The sequence below is a fragment of the Nicotiana tomentosiformis genome, chromosome 11 (assembly GCF_000390325.3).
Source record: "Nicotiana tomentosiformis chromosome 11, ASM39032v3, whole genome shotgun sequence".
NCBI lineage: Eukaryota > Viridiplantae > Streptophyta > Magnoliopsida > Solanales > Solanaceae > Nicotiana > Nicotiana tomentosiformis.
In genome coordinates this window covers 1,156,369-1,174,768 of record NC_090822.1, presented here as the reverse complement: position 1 = coordinate 1,174,768, position 18,400 = coordinate 1,156,369, and the positions used below count along the sequence as shown (strand labels likewise).

The 18,400-nt window shown below is 37.8% G+C and overlaps 1 protein-coding gene across 4 annotated transcripts; it reads right to left on the bottom strand.

Moving 5' to 3' along the window:
* Nucleotides 1-1,597: 1,597 nt before the first annotated feature.
* LOC104098083 (uncharacterized) lies at nt 1,598-18,171 on the bottom strand. 4 transcript variants are annotated; one of them, XM_018771433.3, is made up of 16 exons: nt 17,765-18,168; nt 16,478-16,528; nt 8,516-8,595; nt 8,176-8,293; nt 7,880-8,058; nt 6,685-6,767; nt 6,420-6,604; nt 5,748-5,809; nt 5,480-5,588; nt 5,256-5,372; nt 4,789-4,908; nt 4,493-4,613; nt 4,252-4,408; nt 3,402-3,474; nt 2,576-2,703; nt 1,598-1,912 (listed from the first exon to the last, which is right to left on the bottom strand). In XM_018771433.3, the coding sequence occupies exons 1-16, from the start codon at nt 17,997-17,999 to the stop codon at nt 1,790-1,792; spliced, it is 1,941 nt and encodes a 646-aa protein (XP_018626949.1). In that variant the 5' UTR covers nt 18,000-18,168; the 3' UTR covers nt 1,598-1,789. The 4 variants fall into 4 exon arrangements, with proteins under 4 accessions (XP_018626949.1, XP_009603036.2, XP_018626952.1 ...); XM_009604741.4 differs by lacking the exon at nt 16,478-16,528 and having other exon boundaries at nt 17,765-18,171; XM_018771436.3 differs by lacking the exons at nt 16,478-16,528; nt 17,765-18,168 and adding an exon at nt 9,949-10,139 and having other exon boundaries at nt 7,880-8,103.
* Between the last annotated feature and the right edge of the window lie 229 nt (nt 18,172-18,400).

Genomic DNA, 18,400 nt, shown 5'->3' with positions numbered 1-18,400 from the left:
TTTCCAATAAAAAGAAGAAAAAAATAAGAATGGAAGATATATCAGTCTAACATATATAGTTAATTGCCTATTCATTTGTAAATAAAAGTGCTGGCATCAATTTGGCTTAAAAATTATGTATCATCACTGGCTTTGTTTTACACAAGTCTAGCACTACCTTTCGTGGCGACTTACAACTTTTGGTCGCGACATACCAATGCTACTTTTAGTGGCGACTTTAGGTCGCCACAGAAGATGGCGACATACAACATTACTTTTTGCGGCGACTGTTTTGGTCGCCACGGAAAATGGCAACATACATATGAATCTCTTATTTAATCTTATCATCATATCTTCTATAATTTCACATTAGACATTCTCCGATGTGATTATTTTTTATCTTATCCTATCTTCTATGACTGCATATTCGTGTTAACATTTGCATTTTCACGAGATTCATCTTGTGAATATATTGGACTTTCAAGACTATTATTTACTCCCTTATGACATTATTGGACCTACAACCGTTCTTTAGAACACTACTCCATTTCAATCATTCTTTTTTGCCTATGTTTAATTACTTCCTCAATCATATCATTCTTCAAGAATACCGAGCTTAAATATCTAAAATGTTTGCACTTATGCACCACACTTCCGTTCAATCTCGTCTTAGCTTTATTTTTCTTCTTATGCAAACTAAACTCCCAGTGCATATAGCCTATCTCAAGATATGCAACAAATTCAGTTTCATGAATTCCCAACTCCACATTTTGAGTCACCTCCTAAAAAAGGCAGCCCGGTACACTAAGCTCGCGCTATGCGCGGGGTCCAGGGAAGGGCCGGACCACAAGGATCCATTGTATGCAGCCTTACCCTACATTTTGAGTCACCTCCTCCTGTTCAAAATTCCACCTCAAAATTTCCAACACATCTCCAACCATCTTTTTAAGCCTCTAAACAGCTACACGAACCGTTTTCAATCTCCTACATGAATTCTCCAACAAAGTGAAAAGAATTGTTGTTATACATGACCCTCTTATGTCTTCTGTAGTGCAAGATATTTCCTCCATTTCAAATGCAGAGTCCTATGCCTTCAATTGCATCTCTGCTTTCACTCAATTCTTTAGCTTTTGGGAAGCTATTGGAAGACCTTTTCCAGTTAGAGGAAACACCAAAAAATGTACATGAATGCAAGGGTGTTTTTCTTTGGAGCCAATCAGCTTCGAGTGTTGCAGTTGTTTCGAAGGGGGTTCTTGGTTTGTTTAAAAATTTAGTTTATTACTGGTATTACATTAAAAGGAGTCATGTTAAAGTATTTACTTGTTAGTCTACTTTTTTTTATTATTGAATTGTTAGTATCTACCAAACAATTATCAAAACTTCACTTTGTTTGGAAATTAGGACACGAAAGATCATCGAAAATGTTATAAAAATGACATTTTATCAAACTATTATCTCAATGGAATGTTGCAATTAGAGGAGTCTTGGAGCAACGATAAAGTTGTCTCCGTGTGCTATAGGTCACGAATTCGAATAGTGAAAGCAATCATTAATACTGCGTGGGCAGCCCTTTTTTTGGAATGTCGCAATTTGGCACTAAAACTAAAAGATCCCCAAAGAAAAATAAAATCATATGACATGCACAGGTCAAAAAAAAAAAGATCAGCTGTACACTTGATAATTGCTGAATTAGTGATACATTTCCAAATGCCTTTTATACACCACACAATGGTCAAAGAAATGCAGGAGGAAGGGGGTACTTCACTTTTGGGTACCAAACGCGTGACAACAATGTGATGAAGGAAAGGCTTCATGCCAACGCCTCGGCCATAAGTGAACGATGCTTCTGTTGCTGCTCATAAAGGTCGCGGAAGATGCTATATTTGGCAGCGTGGTACTTCTTCACTTTTGGGTCTTTAGATGGATACACAACCTGCCATCAACCACATGAAACCCATAAGAACAACAAGGCATATTGAAAACTTAAGGGAAGATGGAGAATATCGGGAAGGGTTTAAGACTTTTTTCCAAATTTCTTTCGAATTGGTACACACAAAGTCTAGTCCTAAAACAGAAGATAAAATTACTATAATCTGGTTTGGCCTAGGTGTATGGTGCCAGAAAGAGTGGTGGCAGAGAGAAGAGAAGACTAGTTCTTCCATTTGATTATCTTGATCTTCGCCAAAACGCCAAGAAAGCTGTCTTCCTTTGGATGGTGCAGTAAAGGACTCGGTGGAACATTTAATCTACCCCCAACAAGTTCCAAACAAAAGAAATTTCATTTTCTATCGAACCCTATATTAAAATTGAAGACTGAAGATTTTCTGCATCAAAATGCACATGTACAGTTCCAAAGAGAGAGAATTTTAACCAGCCAAGGAGAGTATAAAGTCAGAGCCAATGAATTCTAAAAGTTAAAAATGCAAAAGCATGAGCAAATTGCAAGAGAAAGAGAGAATGGACAATAAATAAATAAACATTTTTAAAAAAAAAAAAAAAAAAAAGGAAGGCAGCAACAGCTATGTGCCCGGACTTCTGTGGCTAAAGGTTCCTCTTCGTGTGAAACAAGTAGATAATATATACAACAGTCACACACCTGACCAGCTGCGTTCATTGCTTTCATGGCCTCACGAACAGTAGGATATTTCTTTGAAGCAACAGCACCAAGAATAGAAGCCCCCAATAGCACAGATTCATTTTCGCGAGGAAGAATGATAGGATAACCTGCACAAGATATAAAACAGCTTGGAATTCAATATCCAAAACACACAGAAATTTAAGATTATTCTCTACCGAGGTTGAAGGCTTCATGCAGATACTGAAAGATAACAAATTGAAAGCAATAGCACACCCTTTTCAGCAATTGGGAAGCTCAAGGGAAAGTTTAGGATTCACTACCATCCATAGAAATCTAGCACTTCATAACTTGGTGTTTCAGGTTATTTCCTTCTATTTCATTTCTTATTGTTCTAGAGGAGGTCCACAAGCGAGGATATGATGCAAGCTTCGAATTTTTTGCTGGCGTCAACATTGAGGTACGAGGATATTAAGCAAGCTTTTTTTATTTTTGCTGGCGTCAACAAGGATGGAAGGACAGTGCATTTTACAAGTATAGCTGGACCGTGATCCACTTCTAAGAACTACAACAGATACCGAAAAGCTCAGATATGCAAGATGCTCTTCTAAACCTAATTGCCAGTTAGCAGCTCCCAGACCACCGTGTACTGTAACTTTTGGTGTTCGATTTAAATTTGTTTCAACTAAACTGACTAACTGATTGGGAATGACATATTTAATACTCTCTTGCAATGTAATCATGCACAGAATAAATGCATCCACAAGCATGTTCACATATTCATCCACTTCATGTATATTACATAACTCATCGACAAGCAGCATAAGAGAGAGAGAGAGAGAGAGACCAATAATATCTGCATGTTCTTGAACAAATAGGCGATTCTTTGCAAGTCCACCACAGGCAAGTAGGGCGTCAATCTGGACATGAAGAAACAATATAAGGAAGATCACTTCAAGCAATGCAGTAAATATTGGTCCAGGTATCAAAATGGAAGGCATGTACACTTCATGCTGAAAGCTCTCAGCATAAGAAATGCAACAACATAGAAGATCAAAGTGATCAATACCAAATTCTGAAAGACAAACAATCCATTACTAAAAAAAAAAACGGGGGGGGGGGGGGGGGGGAACCAATTGAATTAATCAACTTGGAGAAAATGCAAACAGAACCAAAAAGAAAAAAGAGAGAGATATTGTCTTTGATCTGTATTGGAAGACATATAATATCCAAAGAGAGACAAAATAAATATCAACCTTTAAGTATTTTTAGATGGAAGTTCAACATAAGTGTCGGGCACTGACATTTTCCATCAATTAGTCAAGCATGTAATTGGCTATCAATAGTCAGGAAGAAATCTCATCTCCCACCCGAGCAAATGTTTAAGCTTCCAAACGAAGGCAGTGACATTAGACCAAGTTAGTTATAATTGCTAGGTATCAACTTGGCATATTGACATCACTACAGACTGATAACCATGTGATAACATTTTTAAAAGACTTCCTTCATAGCTGCTTCTTTTATACATTAAAATTATCACACGGCATGAATCTGGATATTTAGTGGTGGCAACTGCTTTTTTATATCAGAATCTCCATAAGCTATCAGAGTACATAATGTAATAGTTTACGGAAAAGAGAGCAATAGCAATTCCATAAGTAAAAGATACACAGTAGTATCAAGATATGAGTCCTTGCCTTGTGTCCATTAGCATTGCAGTGCTCTACTATATGGCGGGTTCCATATGCAATGCCCTGTACTGTCGCAAGGTAGAGAAGTGCCAGCTGCTTTTCACTAGTGTCAAGCGTTAAACCAGAAATCATCCCTTTTGATTTCGGGTCTGCAACTGGGGACCTGAATAGAAATTTTGCGTTATTTTAGAGCAGATAGTTAGGGAATCGAGGTGAAAAACTTGTTAATAATTCTTCATCAATATACCTGTTACCATGAAAATCTGGAAGAATATGCATATCCTTGGTCAATGCAGATATTAATTGTGACCCCTCATCTTGCTTCATTGATTCCAATATCTCATTCAACAAGTCAAATATTGAGATTCCTAGCAGAGAATAGACGTTAACTGTAAGGAGAAGACGACCACAAAAAAAAAAAAAAAAAAAAAAAAAGGAAATAGCAAAAAGCAAATTGCAAAGGAGTCAAGTGTAACTAAGAACAGTACTTTGACAAGGAGCACCAGATATATTTTCATAAATGACACATCAAGGTCATCTTACTTCGAGATGCAGCACGATTTGCAAGATGTGGAGATGCAATGTGATTTTCAATTACATAGTCTAGCAATGCACCAGTGGCACTCTGTCCTCCTTCAGTGAGCCAGTACTCAGGCACCATTGCTGAAAATATTGCAAAGACCAAAATGACAAAACATCATTTGCTTTGTAACAAAAGCAATAGCATATGCTGATAAAATATGGGAAACCCTCCTAGAATAATGCTTCAACTAAATGCAGAACCTAATATATAATCATAAGTAATTCTTATACAGCTTGTCAGCATTAATAATATCATTTCGACTATGCATATGCATGCAACCCCTAAATCTTGATAACTATCTTCCCTTCTTTTCTTTTTTTTTTTTTTTTTTTGAAGAAGGTAAGCATAAATTTTGATAGTTATCATTTCCATCATTTGAACAAAATGGTTTGAAGGAACAGAGGTACATTGCAAAGTGGAGGTGTACCTGACCAGAAAGGTCCCCAAACTCCAGGTATGAATAACTTTGTCCTGGATACAGCCATGTGGCATGTGGAAGTACCACATACGAGCACCATACGCCTACTTATAGCATCCTCATCGACTTTCAAAAATACAGTAATACTCCATCGATAAGTAAATCTAGTCGACAATATATGTGAAGATATTTTAATCATTCAACAGTCCAGAAGATTACTCAATAATAACAACCTATAGATTCAGAATCTGATGCAGGCACACTTTCCATTACACCGACACCACCAGCATGAGCATCTATCAGTGCAGTACCTACTGGTGTCCCAGCCATCAAACCCAATTCCTGAAACATAAGCAGCACCTTAGTAAAATTTAACTAAAAAATATGAGGAAAGTAAGGGCACTTATCACCGTCAAAATCCACATCATTAGGAATGATTGTGTCTTTTTCTTCACTTTTGCTAATAATCAACATGCAATGTGATTCTTATGAATTCTTCACCTTTGCAGCATCCAGTGTTAAACCCGAACCCAATGCATGACCAGGGAATGCTACACTTCGGCCTGCACATTTTTAGTTGAAAATCATGATAAGAATAACTAAGCAGCTCTTAAGATCAAAAGATCTTCCACCATACAAGCAACATAAATAAAAAATTGACCCTTTGAGACAATTTGCCTAAACAATTCAAAAGATAATTTTGAAGTGGCAAGTTTGTAAATATCAATCCATAAATAAACTAGAAACAGTAAAAAAAACCAAAAAAAAGAAAGAGAACAATAAAAAAAGAAAAGAAAGAATTAATAAATGAAGGAAAAGGATGCTATGCAGAAACTACCGCTGTCTGCCAGAAGGCGTATCAGTAAAATGCTGATGGCAACTTAACATAAACTGATGCAGATATTTGTGATTTTTCCTTTCTTTTCTTTTTTTGCGAGAGAAGACCAACCACACACTTTATTAATCCTCAACTAATCCCTAATCTATGAGAGGTGAACTGTATCTGTTCCAGCAACTCATTGCGCAATTTTCAAAGACTTTCAAAAGCCGCACATTGTAGCATGACTTCAGATAAGATTATAAATAGAGATTAAAAAATTTGCAACAGAGTTAGTTCCATGAATTTTTTCCAAGTCATACATTTCGGTAATTTAGATGAAGCTTCAAATATACCTATCTTAGCATGATGTCCATCAACAAGATCACCTAAACCAATCTCCTCCCAGAATTCATCATCCCATCCACAAGCTTCCATATCACGGGAATCTTTCTCATTTATCTGCTGCATATGTGCATGGCCTAGATATGTCCATTTGCAGACGGTGGTGCATAGACTCCTCGTGTCATCTCCTGTTGCTCTAATAAGTTAACAGAATAGATGGAATCACCTTTTCCGGTTTAAAACATCAAAAGCTATGGTTCATGAGCTACTCCTTACTTGTATGTTAACCAATCACTTAGATCCATCCACCTAAATGTCATCGACCAGGATTCTTGGAGATTTTCCTTCACCCACAAGAGCTGTAAAAAGAATGTATCAACAAGTAGTAGATGAAGCATACCAAGATATGATGATCAAGGAAGTAATTAGAAACTTCAACTTTTCCTTTTTCACTTCCTACAGTAAAAAGCAAGGAAGTGTAAACATGTCAAGAGCAAGTCGTATAAACAACACATGCTCATTCGCCAGTATCTGATTCAGAAGGAAAGTACAGGTGTTATCTCTGATACTCATTCACTACTAGGTAAAGAAGGTACGCATGTCATCATCCCCAGTAACATCACGCTTTCCACAGGATTCCAAAAGTATCATTCAGGACCACAAAGAAACAAGTGCATATCCAGAGCTCTACACTAAAAAGAAAATTGTTGACAACCTACAGCTCTTAAATCAGTCTCTTTGACAAGGATCAGAACTTTATTCTATTGCTTCTTACTCTCATAATCCTGCACCTTTTTTCTTCAATAGGTTCAGCAAAGGTATAGGCTCGGGGCCTAAAAGCTTCACAATGAACTAGTGCTACCCTTATATCCTAATGCTTGGAAATTACCAAGATAAGAGGGGTAATCCAAAGTGAAAACTTCTACAACTCACCCAATCATCAATAATGTAAGAATTTAACTACTCTTCCGATGTAATGTACACTATTTGGACATGTTTCACTGGCTTCATCTTATATTGGTATTTTCTGGCATTAAATTATCAGTAAAAAGTTCTAATTCAATACAAATTGAACAGTCAAATGGGATGAGTTCCAAAATGGCTCTAATATAGTGAGATCTAACTCTATAGCACAACTAGTGGAGCTATTTATTTACAGTTACAAAGCCAAAAATATACGAAACCATGGTGCCCTTTTCTTTTACTTATCATCCATGTCGCCCCTCTTAGTTTGAAGTAAAGTTTTTTATCTTTTGACAACTCTTAGATGACGAGAATTACTCACTACAAAGGCTGTGAGAAATAAGAGAAAAGATTTTGAGAATGCTTAGACAACTTGATGAATATGGACAAGACACTCCTTTTTATTGGAGCTAAACTAAGCAATACATGTTACTTTACAGAATCAAGAATTTCATTCACGAAAAAGATGCTAGATATAAAACAGCAGGCCTCCTACTAGTATATGTACCTTTGGTGGCTCCATCTCGGGGGATACGCCTCCACCACAATACTGCAATACAGGTGAGTTAGAGGCGTTGATCCTCTCAGCTTGTTTTACAGCCCTATGGTCCATCCACACTATGATGTTCCTTCTAGTATCACCACTCCATGAAACCGTGACAGGTTCACCCTCAGAATCAACAGCAACTGCATAGAGGAATCAATCCATCCATGTTATGTACCACCATAATTCTGCACGTATACCTCAATCAACACACTGGACAGATTCACGAAGATGAAAATCAGCAGTTAGTGACTGCATACCAAGAGAACAAGTAGCAGCAAACCCCAGTCCCTTAACTTCTTCCTTGGAAACATTTCCGAGGGAACATGCTGTTTTTACAGCAGTGCAGATTGCTAGCCAAATATCAGTCGAGGATTGCTGGATTTGAAGAACCACATAAATGAAATCAGAAACATAAAAAACAGTTTTCTCATTTCTATCGTCTAAAAACATATTTCGATCAAGTAATATATTGTAATGTGACACAACCACCAAAGGTTGACCAAAAACGATTGAGGGAAATCAACCATATAGACAAAGAAGAAAAGCAAGAACAAGGAATGTCTACTCTTAAAATAGTTATCTTTACTGACAACAGACCTCAACACAGTCACCGTCTTTCCATATCTGTATTGGGCTACTGGCAGAACCTAGAAGCTTCCCCACCTCATTAAAGAGACCTGCATTAAATTGTAATCTTAACATAAATTACATATAACCAATCAGCATTGAATATAGCAACACAAGCTAGGCATTATACATAGACCAAAAAGCCAACACAATTTTGTTGCTGAAATATGAAAAGGCTTGTATGTTCGAGAGAAAATAAGTAACATTGCAATTCAATGTTCATGCACATAGGAGCAGCTGTTTGGCAACTAAAGCCTCTAATAAGTTACAAATGCTTGCATCTTTAATTTAACGGAAGTGAAAAGTTAATCATCACAAAAAGGCAAATCTTTGAAATGCTCTCTATTGGGAAATGTGCCAAGTTTCTCCTCTCTCTCCTCTTTCCCCCCCAAAGCTCCGGCATAGCCTTTTCCGATGAAGCACCTATCTTTGCCTAGCTATGGATCGGGGACTCACTTTTATTTCAAGCGAGAAAACTTTTCAATTAGTTAGTATTAATGAGGAAGTTGATAGATGGTTTGTTATGTAGTAGGAGATTCACAAGCAAGATTAAGATTAACGAGAGCAACCTTCGATGGGTATGTGAAGCTCTGATTCAAGCTTCGCTACAGACTGGTAACAAGTGCATGAGATGGGGAAGGAAGATACAAGCTTATACTTTCAGAGTAATACAAAATTTCAACAGCTATGGGAGGTTTGTCAGAGTCGAATCTATCTTAGGGGAATACAAGGCTGCAATTATTATTCCAGAAAGCAGTTACAATAAAGGATGGGGAGACATAGCAAGGAAGATACAAGGCTATTTAGGGGAATATGTGGATCCAAGATTTTATCTTGCCGACAAATCCAGGTCCTATATGGAAGTTGCTAAGATTTCTCGATGGACATCAGAAATCAATGTTGCAATAGGGGAAAAGCAGGGTCCAATGGCGGAGGAAATTGATAATGAGACCTTCTTGTCGAAGTGACTCATAGGCCAATTCAACGACCCCTTCAACTTTAGCCCAAACTCGGCGGTGATTCAAAAATGGTTCGCTAGCAGATGGCAGGTCACAGCTGGGCTCAGAATCACGCCGATCAGCCATAATCAGTTTATGTTCGAGTTTCCATCCAGGCTAGAGGCAAACAGAGTCATAGCTGGTGATTGGTTTTGGAATGGAAGGAGATTGTCCCTGGAATGGTGGTCTCCGGTGGCCGGAACAGTGATGACAAGGAAAACATCAGAGCATAGATGGCTGAGAGCCTTCGGAATCCCACTCCACGCATTGACTTCAAATACATTCAAATTCATCGGCGACAAGTGTGGCGGTTACGTCGGAATTGATGAGGATACCAAGCATAAAGTGCATCTGTTCTGGGCTCGTATTTGTGTGAATAATAGCAAGAATGAACTTCCAAAAAACCTGGAGTTGATCAAGGAAGACTGAGGCTTCGAAATTTCATTATTAGAAGACCACTTTGCTAAAGTCAGGCCGGTCGGAGCTGCTTCAATTGGCGGAGCAAAAGGGTCACATAGAGTAGCTGGTACCTCGAGCCTTGCACCAAGAGCAGCAGTCACACACGTGGGAGGAAACCCTAGCAACCTTAATTTGAAAAAGGATGTACTTGTTAATACAAAGGGTAAGGGTTTAATAATACCAATGGATAATAAAGGGAGTGGGTCCAATATTAATATTAAAAAATTGGGCTTGGAAGCTGAACAAAGTTATTATAAAAAGGGCCCAAAAAGAAAAGCCCAAGTGAAGGAATCAAAGCTATTAAAAGAAAAGACCATCTGGAGGGTTGTTGGCCACAAGCCCAACCCTTATGTGAATAAGTTTAACGCCTTGGAGGTTCCTTCTCTTGACTCTGAAGAAATTGACTCTGAAGAAATTAAGACACATGAGCCCTCCATAGCTCCCCTGCAAGAGCAAAACTCAGACACCAGTCACTCAGATGCAGATGACGAAGCCACTCCACATCCAAGAATCCATAAACCAATCCGGTAAGCAGTTCTCACACAGACTTCTCCTACCAAGCAGTCTACGAAGCTCTGCCATTGACATGGTACGAAGGGGGGGCCAGTCAGCAAATTGATAAACCATCCATTATCGAGACCTCGAAGTGGACTAAAATAACCATGGTTAAGGCATGCAAGGCTTTCGGAATTAATGCGACCGGGTTCGAGCATGATCTCTTAGGTTTAATATTGCGAATGGAGCAAAGGAGACAAGCTCAAATTCAACAGCAGGAGTCACAACAAAAGTCAGGGAAAGGGAAGAAAACTAAAGGAGAAGGGGAAAGAAAGAGGTTACTTTGTGGGATCAACTATGACCGAAAAGGGCAACATAACAGTGGGTCAAGGGGTAGGCACTACAAATCCTTCTCTGGATTAAGCTTAAAATCCTGAGTTGGAATGTGAAGGGGCTGAATGGGGAGGAGAAAAAGAGCACTATTTTATTTTATTTTTTGATGAAGTAAGGGAATTTCATTAAAAGGCATCAAGAAGATCCATAGCAAAAATTACAACATAAAGGTATTGTCTGCTCATATGCAGAAAACTTACGTGACAACTAAGGAGCAGACAAAATCAAGAAATAGTTCAACACTAGTTACAGGGGCCTGATTGAACCAACTAAATAAGTTAATTAAACACGTGGCTTTAAGAGTGTGGTTGGGAGTTGAAATCCCATCAAAACATCTACGGTTCCTTTCATTCCAAATACCCCAAAAAATAGCACCAGATACCATTGACCAAGTCTTTTTGATGGATTTCCCAACTCTCCAAGAACACCAACTCTCATAAGCTTCCTTGATACTATTTGGCATAACCCAGGCAAGTCCAAAAACTGATAAAAACATATTCCAAATATCAGTTGCTATTGAACAGTGCAAAAAAAGATGTCTCACACTCTCTGATTCCATCTGGCACATATAACATCTATTCACAGTCGGTATACTTCTTCTGCTAAGATTGTCTTGAGTAAGACAAGCTTCATACAATGTTGTCCACATAAAGCCAACTACTTTTGTAGGTAGTTGGGTTTTCCATATAAGCTTTCATGGCCATTTGTCAATCAATTCCTTGTTGGAGCATAGATTGTCATATCCTCTTTTGACAGTATAGGTTCTCTCTTTTGATTCACCACATTCCAACCTATCCTGCACCTGGGAATTGACATTAGCTCCTGATAATTTATTGAGCAAACCCAACAGATCATTCAATTCCCAATCTTGGATGTCCCTTCTGAAATGGAGGGTGGATATCTTAAATCTCTCAATCTGGAGAAAAAGAGCACTATTAAATCTCTCATTCAAAAATGGAGGGTGGATATTTTATGTCTGCAGGAAACAAAGATTGAAGACTGGTCCAACAAATTAACTCAACAATTATGGGGTAACAGGTGGGCTGATTGGGTTGAATTAAACGCAAGTGGAACTAGGGGTGGGATTGTAATGATTTGGGACAAAAAGCAATGGAACAGAATAGACGCTCATCAGGGTTACTACTCCATCTCATGTATGCTTGAAAGCATCCAAGAGGAGTTTAGGCGGTGCTTCACAGGTATTTATGGACCTCACTCTAATCCAGAGAGGGAGGTGGTGTGGAATGAAATTGCAGGTGTGAGGGGATTATGGGAAGGCCTCTGGGTCATAGGAGGTGACTTCAATGTTTGTAGGTTTGTAAGCGAGAGATTGAATTGTACCAGAAGATCTAGAGCTATGAGATCAATCTCCGAAATGATACAGGACCTTAATGTCATGGATTTACCCCTTCAAGGAGCTCATTACACCTGGTCGAAAGGTGACAATTACTTACAAGCTTCTAGAATTGATAGGTTTCTTATTTGCCCCAAATGGAATGATTCATTTAAAGATGTGAGGCAAATTGCTCTACCCAAGTGATCTCGGATCACAGGCCAATTTTATTGGAGAGTGGGGACTGGGATGCAACCCGTTCTTATTTCAAGTTTGAGAACATGTGGTTGCAATCTGAAGGTTTCGTTGACAAACTGAGAACTGGTGGCAGAGCTACAGTTTCTCTGGTAGAGCAGACTTCATAATTTTTCAAAAGTTAAAAAGCTTGAAGAAGGATATCACCAGATGGAACAAAGAAGAATTTGGGAAGGTAGAAACCAGGAAAACCAGGGCTCTTGATGACCTAATGGCACTCGAACAAATGACAGAAGGTAGACAACAGACTTTAATCGAGTCCAATCAAATGATGAGCTTGAGAGTGGAGCTTCAACAGCTAGCCAAAGTAGAAGAGATATCGTGGAGGCAGAAATCAAGGTGTCAATGGCTTAAGGAAGGTGACAGAAACACTAAATATTTCCAAAAGATTGCAAACTCGCAAAGAAGGAAAAACTGCATAGACAAACTCTTAGTTGGCAATGAAATTATAGAGGACAAGGAGCTTATAAAAGCGGAGATACTGAATTTTTATGGAAAATTATATGAAGAAAAAGGAGAATTGGAGACCCTCTATAAACTTTGAAGACATAGCAACCCTTACAACAGAAGAGAAGAATGGTCTGGAAGCACCTTTTGAGGAAGAGGAGGTACTAATAGCTATACAATCAAGTGCACCAGACAAAGCACCAGGACCAGATGGGTTTACTATGGCCTTTTACCAGCACTCTTGGGAATTCATCAAACATGACATCCTCGCAGCCATGAGTCACTACCATCAGCATTGTTGGATGGTCAGGTCATATAATGCTTCTTTCATTGCATTAATCCCAAAGAAAAAAGGGGCTATGGAATTAAGGGACTACAGGCCAATTAGTCTCATCGATAGTGTGTATAAGATCATAGCCAAGGTTTTTGCAGAAAGATTGAAAAGAGTGATGGGGAATCTGGTGTCAAACCAGCAGAATGCATTCATTAAGGGGAGAGATTACAGATGCCTCACTGATAGCAAATGAGGTTCTTGATTGGCAATTGAAGCAAGGGGGTGCAGGTATCCTATGCAAGTTGGACATTGAAAAAGCTTTTGATCAAGTGAATTGGTCATATCTCACTTCTATCCTCAGGCATATGGGATTTGGGGAAAGATGGATTAAATTCAACATGTCCACTGTCAAGTATTCAGTTCTGATTAATGGGAGTCCGGCAGGTTTCTTTTCCCCTCAAAGAGGCTTGAGGCAGGGTGACCCTCTCTCTCCGTTTCTATTCATACTTGCAATGGAAGGACTGAGCAGAATGTTGGACAAAGCAAAGCATATGCAGTGGCTGAATAGCTTTAATGTGGGTAGGACTTGCACAGTCAACATCTCACACTTGCTATACGTTGATGACACCCTGATTTTCTGTGGGGCACACAGAAATCAGGTGCTCTATTTAAATCTAACTCTTCTTCTTTTTGAAGCTGTTTCAGGTTTACACATAAACATGCTCAAAAGTGTGATTTACCCTGTAAATGAGGTACAAAACCTAGAAGAATTGGCAGAAATATTGGGCTGCAGCATTGGCACCTTCCCAACTACCTACCTGGGGCTCCCTTTAGGAGCTAAATTCAAATCAGAAGCTGTATGGAGTGGGGTCATTGAAAAGTTTGAGAAGAAGCTTGCTTCCTGGCAGTTGCAGTATTTATCTATGGTTGGCAGACTGACTTTGATCAATAGCGTCCTAGACAGCATCCCCACTTACTATATGTCATTATTTCCAATGAGTAGTAAGGTTTTTAAACAACTTGATAAAATAAGAAGAAATTTTCTATGGGAAGGGAATAGCGGTGATCACAAATTTCACCTGGTCAAGTGGTCTAAAGTTTTATTACCAAAGCACCAAGGTGGACTGGGTATTAAGGATTTAGCTTTACAAAATAATTGCTTATTAATGAAGTGGCTATGGAGGTACACTCAGGAGAATAACTGCCTATGGAAGGAAGTTGTCAATGCCAAACATGGTGTACAGAACCACTGATGCACTAAACAATCAAGAGCACCACATGGAGTTGGAGTTTGGAAGCATATCTGTAAACTTTGGGAGGAGTTCTCACAGAATATGCACTTTGTAGTTGGGAATGGACATCATATCAAGTTCTGGAAGGATAAGTGGCTAGGCAGCACAGCTTTAATGAATGCCTATCCTGCACTGTACCAGATAGCCAGAGAGCCTGACACAACAATATGCCAGTACAGGGAAGACAACACTTGGAACATAACTTACATAAGGAACCTACAAGATTGGGAATTTGAGGAGTTGCTCAGACTACTGCAACTCTAAATGGCTTCTCAAGCAACCAATTAGCTCCAGACCAACTCATATGGGGAACTACACACGCAGGAAGATACTCAGTGAAAGCAGCCTACAAGTTAGCCGGAACTCATAATGCAATCACTGACCAGTGGCCATGGAAGCTAATTTGGAAAGTCAAACTATCACCTAAAGTTATCTGCTTCAATTGGACTGCACTTCATGAAGCTTGCCTAACACAGGATAACTTGGCCAGAAGGAACTTCTCTATGGCTAATAGATGCTTTATGTGCCAGAGGAATGCAGAGTCACACAGTCACCTCTTTCTACATTGCATAGTCGCAGCAGGTCGTTGGAATATGTTTTTATCTCTTTTTGGACTCAGATGGGTCATGCCACAAAACTTCAGGGAAGCTTTTGAGAGCTGGAGCCTTTGGAAAGTTGATAGCTCCATCAGGAAAATATGGAAGATGATACCTGCAGCCATTTCTTGGACTATCTGGAATGAAAGGAATAGAAGGTGTTTTGATGGGATATCAACTGTTGTCCAGTCTCTCAAAGCTTTTTGCCTAGTGCATTTATTTAGTTGGGCTTATCTAGCCCCTGTAGATTCTCCTGATAGTTATCTGAACTTTGTTAGCTCCCTAGTGCAAAGCTGATTTTTTGCCTTTTTGTATCGGAGCTAGCAATTTTCATTACTTTTGTAACTATTCTGCATCTTCTTGACGCCATCAATGAAACCAATTACTTCATCAAAAACGGAAGTGAAAAAGAGAAGTTGACAAAAAGCATAACAGAATATGGATTAGAAGAATATAACTTAACAACACTGGAGTCTCTTTGTGCATTCTAAAGCCATCATAAGAAGAGCTTTCTCTTCATATCTTTTCTTCATTGGTTAATACTTGTCAAAGGGTTTCTGCACTTTTTGCTTCTGATGAACATTTATTTCCATTAAAGAGTTAGGCTGACTGCAACTAAAGGTCTACAAATAGATTGTACTTGTAAGGATGATACCACCTCCCACTCTTTGTTAAAGAAAAAAACTGGAATAGCTCAGGAAAAAGATTAGTTTAAGCAAGCTTAAGATTATTTCTATATTTTTTTATAACTATTGTAGATTAAGAAACATATTTGTATTTAGAAATACAAATATCAAGCAACTTCAGGTTACTGCAAGATTGAAGCTCAAATTCCTGAAATACTAAATTCGCTAACTGAAGTTCTAGATATACATACACTTTATTAAAGTTTTTCAGCGTGGCATGACCTGTGACACGTCTGTCAAGAGTATCATATTTTCATTAGTAACCTATCATGAAATAAAATGTCTGGTCAATGCAATGTCAACTAGTACATGATACCAATTCGATAAAGTTAGCCGTAGAACTTTTCCTAGCAAAGAATTTTGACTTCCTTTCTGCAAATTCTCTCCAACTTGTGCAATATTTTATCAAGAGGTATCATTTTTTCAACTGAAACTTTTCAAACCAATAATGCATGCAAAGCATAATTTGACGCTAGCTCAAGCATAAAGATGGCGCGATTCCCACCAAATTGACAAACTCTATATTCACTAATGAGTAACGACACAGTGCCAAAAACTAGAGACTTCAAATCACAGCATGTGTTGGATGAAACAATCCTACGAAAACAGAACAAAAGCCCAAAGCAATCATCTTTCCATTGAACAGCTAAGTGCGAGACCCAGATGAAAACTGGAAATAGAATCACTATTCTCATTCAACTTACAGAAACATAATCCAATTGCCTCGCATATCATTCCAAGAGCTGCACCACAAACTGATGAACTCAAAGCTAAGTTAAGTTGAACACAAAAAAGATTCACAACTAATTCTAAAACCTATAACACCAATCAAAATTGCTTATACTCAGGGGCGGAGCTACCTATTGGGAAGGGGTTCAATTGAATCAATCCCCTTCCATTGAATAGTTATACTATACAAATAGGATAAAAATAATTTTTTATTTTATTTCTAAGCTTTTGAAACCCCTTAATATAAGAGAAACTTCTAGTGTAGTGGTAAAGGTAAAGGGGGTTCAAGATTACTTTAGGTTGTAGGTTCAAATCCCATATGTGATATTATTGTATTCTTTTTTTAATCCTCTTACCAAACACTGCCATCACTAACATCAAACATCAACTTGCATAAACAAATGCACACAAATTGACAAATATTAAGCACTTATTCACAAACTCAATGAATATTTCACCACAGCCAATTTCAAAAACCTCGCAACACCAATCAAAATCAATTTCACTCCACCAATAACGAAAACTAAAGCTAAAAAACAGCCATTAAGTCGAGGTCAACACACACAAAAACATGATTTTTTTTCAACCTAAAAATTCTCAAAACCCCCAAAAAACAACCTAAATTAAGTCACACCAACAAGTGCATCACCAGATTTGTGTGCATTTTTTCATTAACAAATGCCTCCGCCTATGTGAGCTTCCTCACCCAAGCCCAAATAAAGGAGGAGGATTACAGTAGGCCAATAACCAATTCATGATGAATCCTCATGGCCAGTGAGTATTCATATACCCGACCACAACTTGTTTACGACTAAGGCATAGTTGTTGTTTTTCATTAAGAAATGCGCACAAATTGATGAATAAAGCAAAACTTATTGTCAACACAAAAAAGCCATGATTTTTTCACCATAACCAATCTCAAAACCCAAAAAACAATCACAATTAAATCATAACAACAAGCACCAAACTTACATACCTCAAGAACTCCAAAAATAAAAAATAAAAAACCAACCAGAGAAGGAGATAAATCATTAATCACGGGTTCCGACAAACCAGTAACTTTTGCTTAGACCATATATTGCCAACCAGTAACTAACATAAGCTATGAGTTCAATGGCAATAAGTCAACAGTCAGGTCTACACACAAAAAAAAACATGAATTTTTCACCATAACCAATCTTAAAAAAAAAAAAAAAAAAAATCGCAATTAAATACTTCAACAATTATGAATTATAAATAATAATATAAACAAAGAACCTAACCTGCACGAGCACTGCCAGTACCAACATCAACACCAAGGAACACTGAACGAAGATGCTTAGGAGGGGCAGTTGTGGTCATTTCAACGGCGGAATTGGGAAATGAATTAAATCGGTTAAAATAGAAATGGCGGTTGTGGTTTTGATAGGAGTTGTCAAGTAGTGGTGTTGTTGGGGTATCGGTCATGGATTTTCTTGATTCTAACTTTTTCTCCCTATTTTCTTTGTAATAATCCATTTTTGTCTCCTTTTTTCCTATTTTTTGTTAATTTTGTTGTACTCGAGATAATACTGCCAGAGTGTCAAGATCTGGAAAAATTACTGGGTTTTTTTAAAAGGATGATGACAAGAAGAATAAGAAGAAGAAGATGATGAGTGTATCTAAATCTGATTAATCTCAATCTTTTTTCTATAATTTAGTTGTGTCTTTTTTTGGTTAATCATTTTGTATTTTGTGTATTCTTGTTTGAGAATACAAAATTGTATTCTATTAATAAAATACTAATTAATTTAATATTCTATTGATAAAGTATTTTTTTTTTAAATAACCTAAAATTAGTATTTTATTTGAATTTTTTATTTATTAATTTTTAAATAAAGATAAATTTTATAGATGCTGAAAAAACAAACAGTCTTAAT

Excerpts from the sequence above, each read along its gene's own strand:
- LOC104098083 (XM_018771433.3), bottom strand. The coding sequence starts at position 17,999 with ATGGATTATTACAAAGAAAATAGGGAGAAAAAGTTAGAATCAAGAAAA. Across the intron at positions 5,810-6,419 it reads TGGACATCATGCTAAGATAG|GCCGAAGTGTAGCATTCCCT; the intron begins GTATATTTGAAG and ends AAAAATGTGCAG. Across the intron at positions 1,913-2,575 it reads CAATGAACGCAGCTGGTCAG|GTTGTGTATCCATCTAAAGA; the intron begins GTGTGTGACTGT and ends GGTTGATGGCAG.